Source organism: Nannospalax galili, unplaced genomic scaffold (assembly GCF_000622305.1).
Source record: "Nannospalax galili isolate Female #2095 unplaced genomic scaffold, S.galili_v1.0 scaffold484, whole genome shotgun sequence".
NCBI classification, from domain to species: Eukaryota; Metazoa; Chordata; class Mammalia; order Rodentia; family Spalacidae; genus Nannospalax; species Nannospalax galili.
This window is the reverse complement of record NW_008350788.1, coordinates 387172-409288: the sequence shown is the minus strand read 5'-3', so window position 1 is coordinate 409288 and position 22117 is coordinate 387172. Positions and strand designations below refer to the sequence as shown.

The 22117-nt window shown below is 44.3% G+C and overlaps 1 protein-coding gene across 1 annotated transcript in view; it reads right to left on the bottom strand.

The window, feature by feature from the left end:
* Positions 1–14182: 14182 nt before the first annotated feature.
* F11r (F11 receptor) overlaps positions 14183–22117 on the bottom strand; it is a 28055-nt gene continuing 20120 nt past the window's right edge. Inside the window, exons 2-10 of the mRNA XM_008848022.3 lie at positions 18187–18255; positions 17931–18038; positions 17557–17703; positions 17059–17261; positions 16792–16894; positions 16551–16658; positions 16200–16212; positions 15857–15908; positions 14183–15728 (exon numbers count right to left, since the gene is read on the bottom strand). Coding sequence (XP_008846244.1) covers positions 15693–15728; positions 15857–15908; positions 16200–16212; positions 16551–16658; positions 16792–16894; positions 17059–17261; positions 17557–17703; positions 17931–18038; positions 18187–18255 — 839 coding nt within the window. The 3' untranslated portion in view covers positions 14183–15692. The remainder of the gene's footprint in view (positions 15729–15856; positions 15909–16199; positions 16213–16550; positions 16659–16791; positions 16895–17058; positions 17262–17556; positions 17704–17930; positions 18039–18186; positions 18256–22117) is intronic.

The window sequence follows — 22117 nt, the reverse complement described above, 5'->3', positions numbered from 1 at the left end:
GCCTCCTAGAGCTAGAGAGCTAGCCCAGCAGTTAAGAGCACTGGCTGTTCTTGCAGAAGACCCGGGTTCAGTTCCCAGCACCCACACGGCAGTTAACTATGTCTGTAACTCCAGTTCCAGGGGATCCAACACCCTCTTCTGATGGGTGCACTTACAGGCAATACACATTCACATATAATACAAGTAATTTTTAAATGTATTTTATTTTTTATTTATTTTTATTTATTTATTTGGGTCTTTTTGAGACAGGGTCTCCCTGAAACCCCAGCTGGCCTGGAACTCACCATGTAGACCAGGCTGACCTTGATCTTAAGGACCCACCTGCTTCTGCCTCCCAAGTGCTGGGATTAAAGGCATGAACCACCCACCAAGCTTGTGATCTCTTTCTCTCTCTCTCTCTTTCTTTCTCTCTTTTTCTTTTGTCTTTCTTTCATCTTTCTCCTTTCTTTCAAATATTTTATTTATTGTTTTTATTTTATGTATATGAGTGTATTGTCTGCATATATGTAAGTGTACCTGTGTCATGCAATGCCCTCAGAGATCAAAAGAAGGTGTCAGATCCACAGGAACTGGAGTTATGGGCTGTTTTTAGCTGTCGTGTGGGTGCTGAGAACTGAACCCTGGTCCTCTGCAAGAGTAATAAGTGCTCTTAACTGCTGAGCCATCTCTCCAGCCCCTCAGCTGATATTTTTTAACTGAGCACACACTGGTTAGCCATAGTGATGACCCACTACCTGCCAAAAAAGAGAAATTTTCAATCTCCTTCCTTACCCTATTAACTACTCTTTCCTGTAAGCAAATGATGGGCTCTGATTCTTAAAGAGATGATCCCTTTGCTGTCTACCTCTCTGAACTCAGATCATCCATCTTAGCAACAGGCATTTTTACTGACTGAGCTGTCTTGTTGGCTATATACTATTTCTTAAAGTCCCTAGAACAGATAGTTTCTCTGAAGGATATTTCCCTATCTAGGTGACTGACAGGCCCATTTGGATTAACTTTTTTTTTTAAAATAGGTATCATATACTGTAGGCTGGCCTCACTGAGGCCACTCACTGAGGATGAAGTTGAACTCCTGATACTCCTGCCTCAGCCTCCCTAGCACTGGGATTACAGGGATGGACCATCATGCCCTCTTGGATTGACTGATAAGGAAGGTGTATCTTTGTTCTTGATCAGAAAACCCCCAGTTAGGTAAAGATCTTATGATCTTTGAGGATGTCTTGTCTCTACCTAGGGCCATACAAAGGTAAAACTCAGATCTCATTCTTTTTTTTAATACTTTATTATTTTTATTTTATATGTATGAATGTGTTGCCTGCATGTATTTAAGTGCACCATGTCGTGCAATACCCTTGGAGGTAAGAAGAGGGCATCAGATTCCCTGGAACAGATTCCTAGGATGGCTGTTAGTCACTATATTGGTGCTGGGACTCAAACCCAGGTCCTATGCAAGAACAGCTAGTGCTCTTAACTTCTGAGCCATCTCTCCAGCCCCCAGATCTCATTCTTAAACTAGTCATCAAATTCTTGGAATTCTAGTCACTGGGTTTATAAACTGCTGATTATGAAGAAGACTCCATCCTAAATGACTTTCAAGTATGTTGATATCTAAGTAGCTGCCTAACAGTTACAGGCAAACTTTGCCCTCTATCCAGCGTGGATGTGTTTGATTAATAAATCAAAATTCTGAAAACAGCATGCTCTTCTCATTGAAAACAGTGAGAAAAATTGAGAAGTCTGTCTGAAATTATATATGTGCTATTCTATGCCTGGGGATCAAAGGGCAAGATTCTCTGATAAGATAAGGGTGGATCCTAGCTTCTACTTCCCCAATTCATGCTGGAGATACTGTTTCAATAAAAGAATGCATGAAGCCTGACTAGAGAGCACAGCTCTATGAGAAATCTAAAGGAGCAGGTTCTCAATGTCCCAGTCCATTCTTGGCCTTAAAATGAATGCTAAAATGTCAAGCTGTTTCTTTATTCAGGTAAAACTGAAATGTGATTTAGAAATGTCACATAAATGAACCCATTTCTTTTTTTCCATTTTATGTGTTTAAGTCATTTTCTCTTACTCCTGAGGTGGGCAAGTGATTGAATACAGTAAAAACCCCATGATTCATCAGGATCGTTGATGCTCCAGACCCAGCCTTCCAGTGCTGCTGAAGTGGTATATGAATGGAGACCATCTCCTGTCTCTAACCAGGTTCTTGAATGGAATGGGCAGTCAGTGAAGGGAAACCAAGGATAATGCTATTTACTACTTGGAAAAAACAATTTGAATGGAAAAGTAAGAACTCTGAGACCTTTAGTAGCAACAGGATATCAACAGGAGAGGTTGGTAGTGTTCTAATTTGCAGCAGGTCTCAGAGGCTGGAGTTAAGGTCTCTGGTGGCTGAAGCAGGAATGAGCCTCCAGCTTGCTGCCATCAGCTAGTCCTGGAGGCTAGCTCAAGTGAGTTCCCTGCCCCAGGGCATATGTCTCTAGCAAGGGGATCTGGTGACTCTTTCTGTGGGAAATCTTGAAGCAGGATCATCTGGTGTGGAGGGTGGGGGTAAACCCCCAGGCTAGAGCTGGGAGACAGGCTTGAAGTCTCCCTTGTCTTCCTCTTCAGTTGAGTTCTGCAGTGAACATGTGCTGAAACCTGCCTAAATTTATTGAGAGATCAGCTGGGCTGTGAGGTTAAATGTGTGCATGCAAATAGGGAAGAACTGTCAAAATTTTCTATCTGTTCCTGTTGTTCAGGCTGCCATCTGCTGCTCTTCCAGCTTGGGGCTTGGGACTTGGGGTTTTTGCTTAGTACCAGGTTGTTTGTTTTTGTTTTTTATTATTTTTATTTTATATGTATGAGTGTATTGCCTGCATGTATGTGAGTACACCCATGTTGTGCAACACCACAGAAGTCAGAAGAGGGCTTCAGATTCCCCTGGACCTGGAGTTAAGGACAGTTCACAGCCTCCATGTGGGTGCTGGGAATCGAACCCGGGTCCTCTGCAAGAGCAGTCAGTGCTCTTAACTGCTAAACCATCTCTCCAGCCCCAGCACCAGGTTTTTTGTTTTTTTCTGCAGCTGCTTCTGCATTGACAGACAGCTAGGCTAGCTGGGCTATCAATCAGCAGCCTTCTCTCTGGCTGCTTTGCCCTTGGGTCTTGCGTTCCCTGTCTGGCATGACACTCATTACAGGGGGCCTCCTCCTAACCCTATCATTGGGATTGCAGGGGTTTGTCACCATGTTCGTGTCTCTTTGTCCTTGTTGATTTTTGCTGGTTTTGTTTTCCTGTTTGAAACCTGGTCTCATGTAGCCCAGGCTGGCCTTAAATTTGATATATAGCCAAGGCTGGCCTTGAACTCTTGATCCTCTTGCCTCCACTTCCCAAGTGCTGCAATTAAATGTATATGACACCACACAATGAACAAAACATTAACATGGTTTCAAAATTCAAATTTAGATAAAAATGGGGCTAGGGTATAGCTCAATGGTAGAGTACTTGCCTAGGAGCCCTGGAAGGGAAAAACAAAAAAACCTACACAAAATGTATAGAAAAGTGAGAATCCATCGTGCATCTCTTTCTTTTTCTTTCTTTCTTTCTTTTTTTTTTTTTTTTGGCCTTTTGAAACAGGGTTTCCCTGTAGCCCCAGCTGTCCTTGAACACACTATATAGATCAGGCTGGCCTTGAACTCACAAAGCTCTCCCTGCCTCTACCTCCCAAGTGCTGGGATTAAGGGCATGCTCCACCATGCCCAGCTCAAAGAACAAATTTAACCAATAAAAATATGGATACACTACATAAGATCCTGCCTCAGAAAAACTAGGACTTGGATGTATCTCAGTTGGTGTGTTTGCCTAGCATGCATGAAGCCCTGGGTTCCAATACTCAGGAAGTAGAGACAGGAGGATCAAAAGGTTGTCCTCAGCTACATAGTAAGTTCAAGGCCTACCTGGGCTACTTGAGACCCTGTTCTAAACATAATACAATAAAGAAATAAACTGGTTGTTGGTAGCTCATGCCTGCAATCCCGCACTTGGGAGGCTGAAGCAAAGCAGGAGAATCTCAGAGAGTTCCAGGCCAGCCTGAGATACAGAGTGAGATCCTGTGTCAAAAGAAAAGGAAGATAGAGAAGCAGACAGATCTCTGTGATTTTGAGGCCAACCTGAACTACAAAGCAAGTTCCAGGTCAGCTGGGGCTACAGGGAATCCCTGTCTCATAAAGACAGAACTAAAAAGGAAGATAAAAGAAAAGGGGAGTGGTGAAGAAGAAAGGAAGGAGGGAGGGAGGGAAGGAGGGAAGAAGGGAGGGAAGGAGGGAGGGACAGAGAGGAAATATTTTCAATTGGTTTGTAGAGAATTTTCCTGCTCTTGTTTTCTGTTGTATGGTTTTACGGTTGTGCATTATTTCATTATGATTTGTTAAACTGGCATCTTATGTTGGAACATTTTTAGATAGCTTCTAATATATGCGACCAAACACTTTTGTGAATATACATTTTCATGTTGTTAGAGGTATATCTTCAGGTTAAATACCTAGACATGGGGTGCCAGGTCATATGTTAAGCACATACGTATTTTTGTTAGAATAATGCTAAGTTGCCTTCCACCAGAGTTATACCTTTTTTTGTGTTCCTTCCAAAACTGTCAGTTCTTTCCCAGAACATTGCCAATAGAATCTAACGTAAAGCTTTTGCATCCCTGCCAATCAGATAGGACAGGTTATTCTTAACTCCTCATGCTGAACTTAACCTCCAGTAAAACCTATGGGTAACTTAACATCCCTGTTTAAAAGTGCCCGGTCAGAAGGGTCTCTCTAGCACCATCTAGTGGTAGCAGATTCAGTTGCAGGAAAAGTACCTTTTCGTCACAGCTGTTTCTGACTTTGCACTGAATTTTTACTTGCCTACTAAATTTCTTACTCTTTCTTCCCTAAAAGAAACACAAATAAGCCTTTTATCGTAAATCAATCTTTCATTTGTGTATTAGTATGTTCCACATTCCAAATTGGAAGAAATTGCAAAAAAAACTTGGACATTCCAAATAACTAAGCATCATTAGAGTAAAAATAATATCTGGACTCAGTGCTTGCCTTAGCAGGCATGAAGCTCTGGGTTGGGTCCCAGCACGGTACAAGCCAGATGTGGCACACTCTTGTAATCCCAACACTCAGGAGGTGGAGTTAAGTGGAACAGCAGTTAGAAACCAACCTGGGATACGTGAGAGTATGTCTTTTTTAAAAAAAAAAACTGCCAGGCGTAGTAGTGAACACCTTTAATCCCAGCACTCCAGAGGCAGACCTCTGTGAGATCAAGTCCAGCCTGGTCTACATAGTGAGTTCCAGCCAGCTGGGGCTACAGGGAGATCCTGTCTCAAAAAAAGATAAAAGACACCATGCCCAGCTGAGAATGGTATTTTTAAGAAACAGGGAGCTAGGGGGCTGGAGAGATGACTCCACTGTTAAGAGCACAGTCTATTCTTGCAGAAGACCCAGATTCAAATCCCAGCACCTACATGGCAGCTAACAACCATCTATAACTCCAGTTTCAGGGGATCTGATACCCTCTTCTGTCCTCCTGTGGGCACTGTAGGACCCGGGGGCACTAACACACATGCAAGCAATACACATAAAATAAAAATAAATCCAGCACTCAGGAGGCAGAGGCAGGTGGATCTCTGTGAGTTCCAGGCCAGCCTGGTCTACATAGTGAATTCCAGGACAGCTGGGGAGTGGAAGTTCCAGGTCAGCTGGAGCTACAAGAATAAATAAATAAATAAATAAATAAATAAATAAATAAATAAAAATAAATCAAAAAAAAGGGAAGCAAGAAATAGCAAACTAGTTGTGGTAATGTGTGCCTCTAATCCCAGCGCTTGGGAAGCTGAGGAGTTCCAGGCTACCAAGTGAGAGACCTTGTCTTTTAAAACAAAACAAAACAAACTGTATTTATGGTTTAAGTCAATTTTCCCATCTAAAATAAAGATAAATGCTTCTCCTTGAAAACATAGTGACATCCTGTACTTGTTTTTGTGTTGTTATTGTTTCTTGTGATAAGGGACCAGGTCCATTCCATACATTGTTGGTAAGGGAGCAGAGAGACAGTTAGCAAGTAACAGCTTAAGGGCAGGTGAACCTGCTGTCACTTGCCTCCTTGGAGGGCCTTATTTTTTTAATATTTTATTTATTACTTTTATGTTACATGTATGAGTGCATTGCCTGCATGTCGGTGCACCTATATCATGCAAAGCCCAGGGAGGTCAGAAGAGGGCATCAGATTCCTCTGGAACTGGAGTTACAGATGGTTGTTAGCCATCATGTGGGTGCTGGGAACTGAACCAGGGTCCTCTGAAAGAGCAGCTAGTGCTGTTAACTTCTGAGCCATCTCTCCAGCACCACTAATAAAAAATTTTTAAAACACAAAATAGAAGCTTTATCCCAGCTTCTATTGTAAAGGTACACGCCTTTAATCCCAGCACTTGGGAGACAGAGGCAGGCAGATCTCTGTGAGTTCAAGGCCAGCCTGATCTACATAGCGAGTTACAGGACAGCTGGGGCTACAGAGAGACCCTGTCTCAAAAAGACCAAAAAATAAAAAAAAAATTAAAAAACTAAAAATAAAGGCTGGGCGTGGTGGCGCATGCCTTTAATCCCAGCACTCAGGAGGCAGAGGCAGGCAGATCTCTGTGAATTCAAGGCCAGCCTGGTCTACATAGTGAGTTCCAGGACAGCTGGGGCTACAGGAAGACCCTGTCTCAAAAAGACCAAAAAAAATAAAAATAGAAAATAAAAAAATTAATTAGGGGACAACCTACAGGTTCCCAACACCTGATGCCACCAGTTTTCTTCCTCCCACCCCACTTTTTTGACAGTTCATATTCATTGAATAACTGACATGATATGTCAAAGAGGAAAATTATAATCATTGGGTCTTCAAATTTAATTGTTTTCATAATTTTAATTCCATAATTGGCAGCACTTCATTCCATAAAGATGGAAAAAGTGTTTCAGTGGTCTGAGCAGAAGTTGTATAACTGGTATTTGCCCCTAAACTGGGTTTCTTTTTCCTCTTGGAGTTGTGGAACCAATAACAAGACCAAATGCCAGTGGAATAGTGGTAACATTTTTTGGCCAAGAGAAGTGGGAGATCTGAGATCCATGCTCCAATGTAAGGGCAGGAGAAGGGTCATGGGAGGCCAAGAAGTTGAAAAGCTTGTGAGGAGACGAGGGCAGATAAGACATACTTTATTCACCAGCACACAGGCCACTAGATAGGCAGCCACCAGGAGGTATCCAGGCACACAGCATTGGCACAGTTGAGCTACCCAGAGGCAGGCCTAGGCACACACAAAAAACAACACACAGGCCACACAGAAGTAGACACACAAGGTTACAAACACACAGGCAGGCTGGCAAAGGCCAAGGCTAAGGTTCAGGCTAAGGCCCCTGACCTCAAAGTCATATTTATACAGAGCCACACAGAAGTGGTACTTTACCCAAAACAGCTCTCAGATTATATCACTGTTTACTTTTGGGGTCCCCAAACATTCACTGTCAGCCATTTGGTGCTAACTCATAGCTCCCTGACTGTCCAGTTTCAGTCACATTTTAGCTTACTCATACCAGATAGCCATATCAGCAATGTGTTGTCTAAACATAAACTGGTTGTGGTGGTTTGACTATGCCCCATAGGCTCCAAATATTGGGACATTTTGTCCCCACTTGGTGGCACTGTTTTGGGAGGTCTTAGGTGAGGCCATGCTGGAGGAAGCATGTCACTGGGGGTGGGCTTAGAGGTTCTTAAGCCTTGCTGGATCTCCAGGCACTCTGCTTCCTGTGTCTGCCAGATGTGAGCTTCTGCTCCTGCTGGGGCTACCACACCATGCCTCCCCTCCATGACAGACTCTAATTCCCCTGGAACTGTAAGCTCAAATAAACTCTTCTTTCTGTAAGTTCCCTTGGTCATGGTGTTTTATCACAGCAACAGAAACGGAACTAATACACTGGCCCTTAGGACCCTCTGTTTCCAAAAGAGAGAAACTAAGAAACTAAAAAATCAAGTCTTAATCCTTGGTGGGGGGACAAGAAGTTTTTGTTGTTTTAATTGTATTTTATATGTATGTATGTGGGTGATAATGTATGTGTGGTGCATACACATGTGTGTGGTATATGTACATGTGTGCAGGTAGGGGTGTCCATGCCCACCCCAAAGGCCCCCAAAGGCGTCAGGTCATGCTCTATCACTCTCCATCGTATTCGCTAGAGCTAAGGTCTCTCACTGAAACTGAGTTGGGCTGACAGCCAGCAAAGCCCCAACAATACACTTGTCTCTGCTACCCACAGTGCTGGGGTGATAGACCAAACCTGGATTTTTATATGGGTGCTGGGGTTTCGAACTTTGGTCCTCACGCTTTTGCAGCAAGCACTCTTACCCACTGAGCCATGTCTCCAAGCCCCAAGCTGGTCAGGAAGTTTTAAAGACACAGTAAAAGAAATAAGGGCGAGCTGGGTTTGGTGGTATACACTAGCAGTCATGAGGCAGAGGTTAGATGATTGCCAAAAGTTTGAAGTCAGCCTGGTGGGTCTAGCCAATTTCAGGCCAGCCAGAGCTACACAGTGAGACACTATTGCACAAAAAAGAAAAAAAAAAAAAAAAAAAAAAAAAAAAAAAAAAGAGGGCCAAGCATGGTGGTACAGCACTCAGAAGGCAGAGGCAGGGGGATCTCTGTGAGATTGATGACAGCCTGGTCTGTACAGCGAGCTTCAGGTCATCTGGGGCTACAGAAAGAAGAGAGAAAGGCATGGTAGCTGCACTTAAAAGATGGAGGATCAGGAATTCACCGTCATCCTCAGCTACAGACTGTGTTCAAGGCCAGCTGGAGGTACATGAGACCCTGTCTACAACAAAAGAGGAGGAGGGGGCTGGAAAGATGGCTCAGCCATTAAGAGCACTGGCTTCTCTGGCAGAGGACTTGGGTTCAGTTCCCAGCACCCACATGGTGGCTAACAACCACCTGCAACTCCAGTTCCAGGAAATCCAACGCCCCCTTCTGGTCTCCAGGCCTTGTATGACACAGGTACACTTACATACATAAGCAAAACACTCAAACACATAAAACTGAAATAAATAAAATCCCCCAAAAGGCGGGGGGATCATGCATTGTCTGGTAGTGGGTAGAGAACCATCTTCCTCTCCTTTTATAGTTCCTCAGTCATTGCCAGGGCAACTATCAACTATCTTAGCACTAGAGAGTTTTTTACTCAGGGTGCAGATGGCAGTTGTCAACACAAAAACACAACTCTCACCTCAAAGGGGAAAAGAGATCACTTATTCTGGAGCCAAATATGAGTGACCATAGCCCAGGAACAGAGATCCAGGTTACCCCAAATTCCATGCTCCAATGTAGTAACATTTACATGAAGTTGTTGTTTTTGTTTGTTTGTTTTTAATGATGGAAATAGAGAAAACTTTATTAAGAAAGAGAAAGGCACTTGGGGACTGGGGAGCTAGGTCAGTGATTAAAGCGCTTGTCTTACAAAGACTGAATCCCATGAAGTTTTATAGTAACTGAATAAAGAAAGCTGCTAATCAAGGCACCTTTCAAACACATTGGTGGAAACATTAAGTAGGAAGATACAGCAAAAGAGAAATCTCAGCTCTAGGCCTCAGATATTATCTGATGGCACGCAACCTTTTGGGTGGTGGAAGTTGCAACATTCCAAACTCTCCATGATTCCTGAAGTTCTAATCAGTTGATCAGCCTTTGTAGTAGAAGGTTCAGTATATATATACATTTTATGTGTATGAGTGTATGTATTGCCTGCATGTATGTCATGCAATGCCTTCGGAGGTCAGAAGGTGTCAGATCCCCTGGAACTGGAGTTATAGCCATTTGTTTGCCACCATGTGGGTGCTGGGAATCAAACCCAGATCATCCATAAGAGCAGTCAGTACTCTTAACCTCTGAGCCATCTCTCCAGCCCTGAAGGTTCCATTTTATATTTATTTATTTATTTATTTATTTATTTATTTATTTAGCACCAGTTGGCCTGGAATTCACTATGTAGACCAGGCTGGCCTTGAACTCACAGAGAGCCACCTGCCTCTGCCTCTGAGTACTGGGATTAAAGGCTTGGGCTACCACGCCCAGCAGAGGTTCTGTTTTTTGTTTTGTTTTGTCTTTTTGAGACAGGGTCTCCCTGTAGCCCCAGCTGACCTGGAACTCACTATGTAGACCAAGTTGGACTTGAATTCACAAAGATCCGCCTGCCTCTGCCTCCCAAGTACTAGGACTAAAGGCATGTGCCACCATGCCTGGTGCATTTTTAAGTTTTAAGATGCAATTCTTCTGAGAACTTTCATTCACACAGTATGAGGTTGAGGGTTGTCTGGCAGCCAATCTTATATCCAACCAGTTTCTACTAATCACCTAAAGAGGAACTTCTGGCCTATAAGACACACTATACTCAAAGATAAAAAGGATGGAGTAGAAATTCAGTGAGGTCACCAAGGTAGTACTCCTCATAACTAGCTCTATAGGACTGCCCCAGACAATGTGTGGCCCTCCCTTTTTTTGAATTTTATTTATTTCAATTTTATGTGTTTGAGTGTTTTGCTTGCATATATGTAAATGTACCTGTGTCATGCAATGCCTGTGGAGGACAGGAGGCATTGAATTTCCTGGAACTGGGCCAGCGATAGAACAAGTGCTTAACATGGAGGTTTGATGAACACACACACTACTTCTAAGGTAATGACATGAAACAATAGGAAACTAAACTCACACCTGTTTAAGCTCAGCATTTGAAAGGCTGAGGCAAAAGGGTTACAGGGAGTTTGAGGCCAACCTTGGCTAGAGTGAGACTTTGTCTCAAAATAAAATCTGGTTCAGATTCCCCACATAAAAGCTGGGTACAGTGGTACACATCTGAACCCTGGCACTTGTGTAGGAGGGGAGCAGAGATAGGTAGATCCCTGGAGTCCATTGGCCAGTCAGTCTTGCCAAATCAGTGAGTTCCAGGTTCAACTAGAGACCCTGTTTTAAAAAATAAGGTGGAACTGGGCATGGTGGTACAAGCCTTTAATCCCAGCACCTGGGAGGCAGAGGTAGGTGGATCTCTGTGAGTTCAAGGCCAGCTTGGTCTACATAGTGAGTTCCAGGACAGCTGGGGCTACAGGGAGACCCTGTCTTGAAAAGACCAAAAATAAGTTAATTAATTAAAAAATAATAATAATAAGGTGGAAGCTGAGCATGGTGGCAGAGGCAAGAGGTTATCTGAGTTCTAGGCCAGCCTGATCTATATAGTGAGTTCCAGGCCAGCCAGGGCTACATAGTGAGACCCTGTCTCAATAAGTACATAAAGTGGAGAGCTTTGGAGGAAGACACCTGATCTTGATCCCTGACCTCCACATGCACCCCCCCCAACACACAGCACAACACATAAATAAATCTTTAAAAATTTTTAACAAGAAGTATAATATATTGGAGGAGCTTGAGAATTTAGAGCATTTTAAAATTTAATTTTTAAAAATTTGACAGGGTCGAACTGTGACTTGGAACTCCTGGTTGGCCTGGAATTTTCTGTATAGACCAGGCTGACCCAAAACTCAGAGATCAACCAGCTTCTGCTTCCCAGGTGTTGGGCTTAAAGGTGTGTATCACATCAGGTTGTGTGTATGTGTGTGTGCGCGCGCGCGCGCGTCCATGTGTGTGTGTGCGCGCGCGCGCGTGTGTGTACGCGTATGCGCGTGCATACTTGCGCAAGCACACGAGTGCATGCACGCACATGTGCACACCTGCGGAGGTCAGCATGTAGGTATGGGCGGATCAAATTCAGGTCATCCAGTTTGGCAGCATGCGCCTTTACCTGCTGAGCAATCCCCCACCTCACCCTCCCCATCTCCACCACCTACCCCCCCACCTTAAGAGCTTTTTTTTTGTCTTTTTGAGACAGGGTCTCCCTGTAGTCCCAGCTGGCCTGGAACTCTCTATGTAGATCAGACTAGTCTTGAACTCAAGAGATCCACCTGCCTCTGCCTCCCAAGTGCTGGGATTAAAGGCCTGGGCCAACACACCCCACCTAAGAGCATTCTTAGGACGTAAATTATACTGTTATTTCTTTTTGAGGCTGGGTCTCCCAATAGCCACTGCTGGCCTAGAACTCTCTATGCGTCACCTCATTCACAATAGCTCCATTTTCTTCTACTTTTAAACCTTGGCAAATCTGCAGATCCTGTTAAGAGAAACAGCTGGGACTGGAGAGATGGCTCAGCAGTTAAGAGCACTAGCTGCTCTTGCGGAAGATCCAGGTTTGATTCCCAGCAACCACATGGCGGCTGTAACTCCCCAGGGGATCTGACACCTTCCTCTTCCTTCTGTGGGCATTGTATGGCATGAGTGCACTTACAGTAGGCAATACGTTCATACACATAAAATAAAAATTATTTTTTTAAAAATAGGCAAGCTGGGTGTGGTGGTACATCCCTTTAATCCCAGCACTCGGGAGGCAGAGGCAGGGGGATCTTTGTGAGTCCGAGGCCAGCTTGGTCTCCCTAGTGAGTTCCAGGCCAGCTGGGGCTACAGGGAGACCCTGTCTCAAAAAAAAAAAAAGGCAAATATATATGTATGTATATAAGAGAAACAGCTATGTTGGTCAAAGCAAGTTTTAGAAATCTAAAGTACAGCAGGGGTTATGAGAAACCTGTTCATTTTTCTTCTTTTCCTTTGCTGGAGATCAAACCCAGTCTCACAAATGCTAGACAAGCATTTCACTACTGAATGAAGCACACACAAACCCTAGATCTGTTCATTTGATTGTGGCAATTATGTCAAACCATCACCTTATATACCTTGACAAGAAAAAGAAGAAAAAAAGACAAAAAGCAAATACAACCTTGATACTCTATTCCAGTAGCCATGAAATTGGCTCCATCCTCTATTCCCAAACCTCTCCTAACATACCAGCAATTTCTGGGTCACTCTTATTCAAGTACAACCCAATGAAAAGACCTAAATTAAATTGTAGGTATCACTAGGCATGGTTGTACATGCCTTCATCTAGCACTTAGGAGGCAGGTCTCTGTGACTTCGAGGTCAGTCTGGTCTACTTAGCAAATTGAGCCAGCCAAGGCTACACAGTGAGACCCTGTCTCAAAGAAAAAAAATTTTTTTTCTAAATAGAATAAAATGTAACTTTCAGGGGCCAGAGAGGTGGCCTATCAGTTAAGAGCGCTAGCTGCTCTTCCAAAGGACCACAGTTTGGTTCTAGCACCCACATCAGGTGCTATCTGTAACTCCAGCCCCTCTTATGGCTTCTGTAGGCAGCTGTACTCTCACATACACACATGGAATTAAAAGTAATTTTAAGGGGTTGGATAGACAGCTTAGTAGTTAAGAGCATTGGCTGCTCTTGCAGAGGACCTGGGTTTGATTCCCAGCAACCACATGACAACTAACAACCCTCCATAACTTCAGTTCCTGGGGACTTGACACCCTCTTCTGACCTCCATGAGCAATGAAGAACACGGATACACTTACATACATGCAGGCAATATACTCATACACATAAAATAAAAATTTTAAAACAATAATAATTTAAAATATAGCTATCAGGAATGGAAAGACATCCTTAATCTCAAATAACAAGACTAGTAGGAAGATTTTGAGTGCTCAACTCTATTTTTGTGTGTGCGTGTAGCCCAAGCTGGCCTCACACTTATTTAGCTGAGGATGACCTTGAGCTCCTGATCCTCCTGCCTCCACCACCCAAGGACTAGGATTACAGATGTGCACAACCATGCCCAATTTTATGCAATGCTGAGGATTAAACTCAGGGCTTCTAGCATGCTAGATAAAGCACTCTACTAACTGAGCTGCATTCCTAGAACAGGGGCCTCCATTCTCCTAATGTAGAATTTTAGGGATTTAAACAAAATCAATGTGAAAAATAAACATTTATTACAAAAATTAGCTTTAACATTGTAAAATGAAAGCAAACATGGTATTTCACAATTCCAAAGAGATGTTAAGTAGAAAGATAAACTTCAAGATTATTAACTGACTCATACTGCAATCAGCTGAGGGAAATATTTATCTCAAACTCACAGGGGCCACAAATCAACTCATGGCCTTTAATCCACTCCCACCTCCCTCAGCCCACCTCCATCCTCCAATCACGACAAAAAACTAAAACATACTTGAAAAAGTTTTATCTTTACTGAACCGTTCCATAAGTTTCTTTTATGTAACTGGATTTTATTTCCTCTAGAAATTGTTTTATGCTGCATGGCCCTTAAGTGATTGCTTAGTTTTTTAAAGGCATAAAGAGGTTTAAAGGGGAAGAACCATGACCACCAAACTCTGCTCCTGTCTCAAAATATCTTCTCCAGAACTCCACTCACTAAATACAGTTGCTACTTTAAGTTATTAAAGTACTTCTTCAAATGATCTGAGAAATTCCCCCTTGAAGCTTTAGAGATGTCCATTAATGCACTCCTCTGGGCAGGTGGGTGGGCAGGCCCTTTCTCCCCTCACTTGACTATACTCCCTGAACCCACCTCCCTGCCCCCAAGCACAGCACCAGCTTCATCCTGGCTATGGGAGGCTGTGGAATCAGGTTCTGAAGCCTGAAAGCTTTGCCTTGAATGACGAATCTGGAGCATCACGACAGGGTCCTGGGGACTACCCACAGAGAAAGCAGGGCCTGCAGACATTTTGCTGTTTATATAATATAAAGGAGCTCAGGGCTCAAAGATCCCATTCTCCTACTTTTCATAAAAAGAAGATTTGACAAACCAAGTTTTTATTTCCAGTAACATCTGGCTAATACAAATACACAGAAACACAATCTTATCAAAGACCTAAGAAGCCCTCCCATACAAAATCCAATTTCAGCATATAGCTAAGAACACACACACACATATATACACACACACACACACACACACACACACACACACACACACAACCCAACAAAAAGACAAAGCTAAAGCACACACATCCTCACAGCACAGATATCTTAAAGGGTCTGTCCAGTTGTTCCAGGCAAGGGAAGAATGACTGACGGCTACCATTTCAGCTTTCTATTCTTTAAATCAGTGGTTTCAGTCCTTTTCACTCCAAGTCTCCCAGGAGTCTACTAAGCTCTCCCACCACGAATGGACATAGTATTGATCTGCTTGTATTCAGGAGGATCCCAGTGGCACTTTTTGTGAGATAGGAGAGTAGGTTCCAGAGACTGAAGAGTTGATGTCTTCATCAAACGCTTCAGTCTTCATCAAACTGCTCAGCCACTTTCTCCAGTCCCCACTCCAGAGCAGGCGGCGGCACCAGTCCACTTCAGGAGAGATGAGGCTTAAAATCCTTCCTCAAAGGCCACTGCAGCCAGCAGGTACTAGTTTCAGATTCCTGAGAGCCTGACCACTCTTGCTGTTTACTCTAGGACTCCTGTGCATTCCCACGGAGGGAATTGGAATGAAAACTTTAGTCTCAGGCCACACAGCAGTGGGCGAGGGGGGGGGGTAGGAAAGAGGAAGGTGTGGAAGTTGATGTTGTTAAAATCATATCCTAGCTAAAATAAAAGTGAGGGATCCTGTGGGGTCTACGAGACAATCAAGGCATCGTGTGAGACTACAGACATGAGGGGCTGGAGTCTGTAGCACCTGAGTAAGGTAAGCCGAGGGCAGGAGATGAGCTGCAAGCAGGTCACACCAGGAATGATGAGGTCTGTTTGAATTCCCCCTGGGGAAATAAAGTATCCAGTCAACTCTAGAGTCTTGTTTTAGTAACAACTCCCCAGAACACACAAACAGGCTAGAAACTTTCACTGGTTCCAGAAGGCCGTGCTTCCTCAAGGCAGGCACACTTACCTCACTTCGAGCACTAGGCTGGCTGTAAATCACCTTCTTACTTGATGAAGTCCTGTGGGCAAACAAGAAATTGGAGGCTCTCAGTCCCTAGTTGTGAACCTATCCTTGCCAATTTTAGGGGCCAGAGGAAGAATTTGACAGAAGTACTGAATGCTCAGTAGGAAGGTGGGGGCAGGAGACAGGACAAGTTCAGGGCAAACAGGGGTAGAAATCCAGCTGCCATGCCCTCCAAGACGGTTTTTCCACTTCCAATCCCACTCCAAGCCCCAGGGCTCATCTCAGCATCAAACCACATGTATCCATGTTCTTATCCTTGGAGAACCCGGAACAGCACCTCACTCACCCTTTCTTTGTTCCTGAAAGAAATAAAAAGGATAGTTCATCGGGATAGAATCCAGCATGGCATGAAAGGGCAGGAAGTAGTATGTGGTACTTGATATCGGCTAGATTAAGTTATCCACATTCCTGGGAGGGATGGTACCACACATGGGGCACCCATACTTTGATGGCACCCACAAACTATGCCTTGGAGTGGGGACAATACAAAGGAACCCCCAGCTGGGTGTGGTAGCACATGCCTATAATCTCAGCACTCAGAAGGCTGAGGCAGGAGGATCACTGCATGTTGGAGACCAAAGTTTCAGGCCAGCATGGGCTATCATCCACAAACAAGCTTCCAACGGGAAATACTTACTTTCAAAGTATCCTCGGCTATAGGCAAACCAGATGCCAAAAATCAAGACTCCAAGGAGAATCAGTGTTACTAGGACAGCTGCCACGATGCCCCCCACATTCAGCTCCACTGTGGGACACAAATGAGAGGTCAGGTCAATATGCAATTGTGGTAATGACAATGCTATCAATAACCAGATGAAAAGCAGACTCTGATCACCACCCCAGCTATGAGCTCAGGCCGTTGCCACATTCTCACTCACCAGCTTCCATGCGTACAGTTTCAGACATCGCTGGTGTCCCATACCCATTCTGTGCCTGACACGAATAGTCACCAGTATCAAAGGCTGTTACAGGATCAAAGATCTGGAAGGAAGAAAACAATCTGTCTTCTTGTTGGAACAAGTGGAGCAGCTACCCTGCTATGTCCCTGATCCTAACTCCAAGTTACCTTTGTTTCTTCTTCCTCTCTACCTTCAGGGGTCCTATCACTGTCCCCAGACCCATCACTCACCCCTCCCCTTCCATACCAGCTCCCCGGTCTTTGGATTGACAGTGTAGGAAGAGTTGAAAAAGGTACGGGTTTTCTTGGCATCCGTAAGCATATCTATCCCATCCCTGAACCAGGAATATTCAGAAGGTGGGGAGCCATCTTGCTCCAAGCAGGTCAGCACTGCCCGGTTCCCAATGGTGAGAGAGGATGGGATATTGACCGTAGGCTTGGATGGAGGCACTAAGGAGGGAAAGAAGGAAAAAGGTTCTGAACACAAGGGCAAAGAGGGCTACATGAGTGCAAGTCAGAAACTGGGAAGACACCACCATCCAATCAGCTCCAGGTACCCGCCCTACTGCCCTTAATTTCCACCTAACCCAGGGCTTATCCCCTCCTTCTCTGTTGGGGGATGACTCTGAATACCTCTGTCCACAGGCATTCTCACCAGTCAGGAGCTCTAAAGCTTAACAGAGTCTACTATCAGGTTCAGAGAAGTAACTGATTTCAGGTTCACACAAAGTCACATGGTACATACCAAGCACAGTTAGCTGGATGCTGACCTCCCCATAGTTGTTACCACCTTCCTCAGAGACCATACAAGTATATGCCCCAGTGTCTTTCCGGGTCACAGATTGGAATGTGATGCCATTTGGTGAGAAGGTAACACGGTCTGCATAGGAAGCTACCAGGAGATGGAAACAGAGGCAGAAGAAACAGTGTAACCGGAGAGCTAAGAGGAAAAGAGGGCACCCAGGCTACATGGTTGCCTCCTTCCTCTTCACAATAAGGAATGGGAAGACCATGGAGCCTTGAGTTCCAAGGGTGTGTCCCCACCTTTAGAATCCAGGTGGGAGAGGAGGTTCAATTCCTCCAGAACTTCAGCAATCAGGAAGGAAGCAGGCAACTCACCTGTGATCTGGCTGTTATAGCAAACAAGGCTGGTGGTGTCACCTTGGACGAACTTCCATTCCACCCGGGGAGAGGTAAAGCCAGAGTAGGTGCAGGACAACGTGACAGCTGCAGACAGGATCAAAATGAGAGAAAGGAAGACAAGCAGTAAGCAGAGAAAGTAGGGAACAGCCCCAAACCACAGCCTGGGCTGTGTCCTCCAGGCCCCAACCCTAACACCCACCCTGCTCACTCACCACAGTCCCACCCCACTTACGACTATTCTCAGGAACTTTCACGTTAGGTTGAGATGTGTACACTGAACCTTTGCCTTGTACCAGGGAGCCTGAGAAAGAAAGAGAGGAACCCATCAGAAGGGAACAGAGTCTTCATGGACAGCCAGCAGATGAGGCTGTCATCCTATGGTAAAGGGAAAGTCAAGCTCCTCTCAGCTGGGCTCTCAGTCTCTGACTAGCATCCTAAACATCTTTAATTGCTTTGTTACAACAGCAAGTCAGTACTTCTATCAATAGAAATAAAACACTTCTTTCAAATACAGCTTCTTTCATTTTTAATGGTTTCCTCTATGATTCCCAATAACCTAATTAAATTCCTACTGCTCCAAAGGGAGCTTCCAGAATGACATTTCATGGTTCAGAGGAAGATTCTCAAGGAAACATTGCAGTCACTTCTGGATATGATTCTGGAAGGTGGCCAGCAAGCTGGAGGCAAGGTAGGGAGGGGAAGGGAGGAGCAGTAATGAAGATAATACTTCTGTTTGACATTTGTAGAGCATTAGCTGGGGATTTTTTGTTGTTGTTGCTATTTTCTTTTTGGTCTTTTTGAGACGGTCTCCCTGTAGCCCCAGCTATCCTGGAACTCACTATGTAGACCAGGCTGGCCTCGAACTCACAGAGATCTGCCTACCTCTGCCTCCCGAGTGCTGGGATCACAGGTGTGCGCCACCATGCCCAGCTCTCTATTAGCTGTTTTTTAAAGCATTTTGTGATACACTACATTGTTTGGTGCTGGAAGCATGACATAAGCAGGACAAATGTTGTTATCCTATTTTTACATGAGGACTTGCAGGTGGTGAGGTGGGGCAAGGAACAGATCTGGGCTCAGATCACCTCATGAGAATCTCCTGCTTGCCAAATGGAGAGAGAAAAGAAAAGAGGGTGGGTGGGGGTGGAGGAATGAGGAGCCAGGGGCTACTTAAATAACATGGGGCAGAAGTATCAGGGTTCACAGACAAAGCCCAAGTCTACCTAGGCAAACTAGTGACAGAAAATTCTGTAGGGCTACAAGCACATACTTGCCTCATTTGAAATGTGAGGATGTGAGGCATTTGAACTGGATGGCCTCCTAAGTCCTTTATGTTGCCCCCACCCACTCTGACCTCCTTGTTAAGAGTGCTTACTTTGTTTTCTGTAGTCAGGGCCTTGTGCATTCAAGGCAGGCACTCTACCACTGAGCCACATCCCAGCCCTACAGAGTTCTATATACCTCTATTTCAACCTGTCACTCCTGGCTGGGTGTGGTGGCGCACGCCTTTAATCCCAGCACTTGGGAGGCAGAGGCAAACAGATCTTTGTGTGTTCGAGGCCAGCCTGGTCTACATAGTGAGTTCCAGGACAGCTGGGGCTACAAGGAGACCCTGTCTCAAAAAAGACAAAAAAAAAAAAAAAGTCAGGCTCCTGCAGTTGGAGAGATGGTTCAGTGTTTAAGAACACTGGCTGTTCTTGCAGAAGACTTGAGTTCGAATCCCAGAACCCACATGGCAGCTAACGACTGCCGGTAACTCCAGTTCCAAGGGATCCGACATCATCTTTTGACCTCCGTGGGCATCACACGACATGAGTGCACTTACATACATGCAGGCAATACACGCATACACACAAAATAAAAATAATAATAAAGGGGCTGGAGAGATGGCTCAGCAGTTAAGAACACTGTTCTTGAAGAAGACCCAGGTTCGAATCCCAGCACCCACATGGCAGCTAACTCCATTTCCAGGGGATCCAAAAGCCTCTTCTGTCCTCCGTGGGCATTGCATGACACGGGTGCACTTACCTACATGCAGGCAATGCATGCATACACATAAAATAAAAATAATGAAATGTTTTTAAAAATAAATAAATAATTTTTTTTTTTAAAGTCAGGCTCCTACACCAGGTGTGGTGCTGTACACCTTTAACCCAGCACTCAGGAGGCAGAGGCAGGCTGATCTCTGTGAGTTCAAGGCCAGCCTGGTCTACATAGCGAGTTCCAGGACAGCTGGGGCTACAGGGAGACCCTGTCTCAAAAATACCCAAAAAAAGATGACAATCATGGGGCCAAGATGGCTCAGATGGTGAACGCACAAGGTGTCAAAAGCAGCAAGCCTGACCACCTGAACTCAATCCTCAGAACCCAAGTAAAGGTGAAGAAGAAAACTGACTCCATAAAGTTGCCCTCTGACATTCACAAATGTGCCACAATATATGCACATGAGTATGCAAACACATAAATAATAAATAAAAAGAATTTTAAATAACCATGCATGATGGTGTATGCCTTTAATTCTAGCACTTGGGAGATGGAAGCAGGGGAATCTCTATCAGTTCAGGACCACCTGTGTCTACATAATGAATTCCAGACCAACACTGAGACCCTGTCTCAAAAAATTAAATAAGTAATTTTTTAAATGGTGATAATCAGCTGCACATAACGGTGCACACATGTAATCTATAATCCCAGCATTTGGGAGGCAAAGGCAAAATGGATGCATGTTGAAGTCCAGCCTACTTTACATAGGAAGTTCAGGACAGCCAGGACAACATAGTAAGACCAAGTGTCAAAAAAATAAAATTAAATATTTAAAAGCTGATAACCAATAAGAAGCCAGGTATGGCAGCACACAATTACTGCCGAGGCAGTGGGATCACAGCAAGTTCCAGGTAGCCTGAGCCACACTGTATCTCAAAAAACAGAAACAAAGAAAGAATGCTAATGATGAAATGCTATGATTTTTGCTCAAGTCATCTTTCATCTCTGCTTTGATGATGAGAATCTTGTATTTTAAAACTCCTAAGTTTGCAAGTTGCTTCCTGTGACATACCTGAACTAAATGTCTCTTTAGGAATGAAGGACTTTCTGCTGGGGGAGCTGCCAAAAGGCTATAGCCACTGGCCTCCTTAAGGAGACCCAGAACACGTCTTGCCCCAGCACTTGCTTTCTACCAGGGTAGGGTCAGTCAGAAACTATTGTGTAACAATGACAGGAGCTGAGTAGTGTAAAGCCCCAACTGTATTTCCTAAATATCCAGATTTGGGACATCTCTAAAGGGTCATTCCTACTCCAAAGTTTCCTGTGTAACAGGCTGAGATGTCCATGCAAATCAGCCTCCCCCTCTGCCCAACCTTGTATTGCCCTCCATTCCATAGATGTGGATCCCAAGAGCACTCTCTAATAAAATGTCTCATAAGATAATTGATATCTCAGAGTCAGCTTCCCAAGAACCCAACCTGTGACACCATCCAAATTATGAGTAACATCTAATCAAACTAAAAACTAGCCTCTGAAATACACATGTGCGCACACACAAATCATGATGTAGGAATTTTACGGTTATTCCTCAGTCAGTTCTGATGTTGACCACAATGGACAACTTTTCAGGAGCCAGTTCTCTCCTCCAACCTTGTTGAAGCAGTCTCTCTTATTTCTGCTACTATGCTCTGTATTCTAGGCTAGCTAGCCTACAAGCTTCCTACATCCAGCTTGTAATGTGGGTTCTGAGGATTGAACCCAGGGCATCAAGCTTACTTGGCAAGTGCTTTTACCTGTTGATCCATCTTCCTTGGCTCCTAAAGATGTTTTTTGAGTCCTTTGAAATCATCAGATCTAAAATATCAGGGATTACACCACATATACATACACAAAGGTACTGGGCTATAGGCACATTCCTTCTCCTTGATAACCTTAACTGAAATGACCTACTCTGAGTTTTCTTTAAAAATATAGGAACTGGGGTTGGAGAGATGGCTTAGCAGTTAAGAGCACTCACTGGTCTCTTTTGCAGAGGACTCGGGTTCAATTCCCAGCACCCACATAGCAGCTAACAATCATCTGTAACTCCAGTTCCAGGGGATCCAACACCCTCTCTGACCTCCATGGGCATTGCACAACACAGGTATACCTAACTACATGCAGGCAGTACATTCATACAC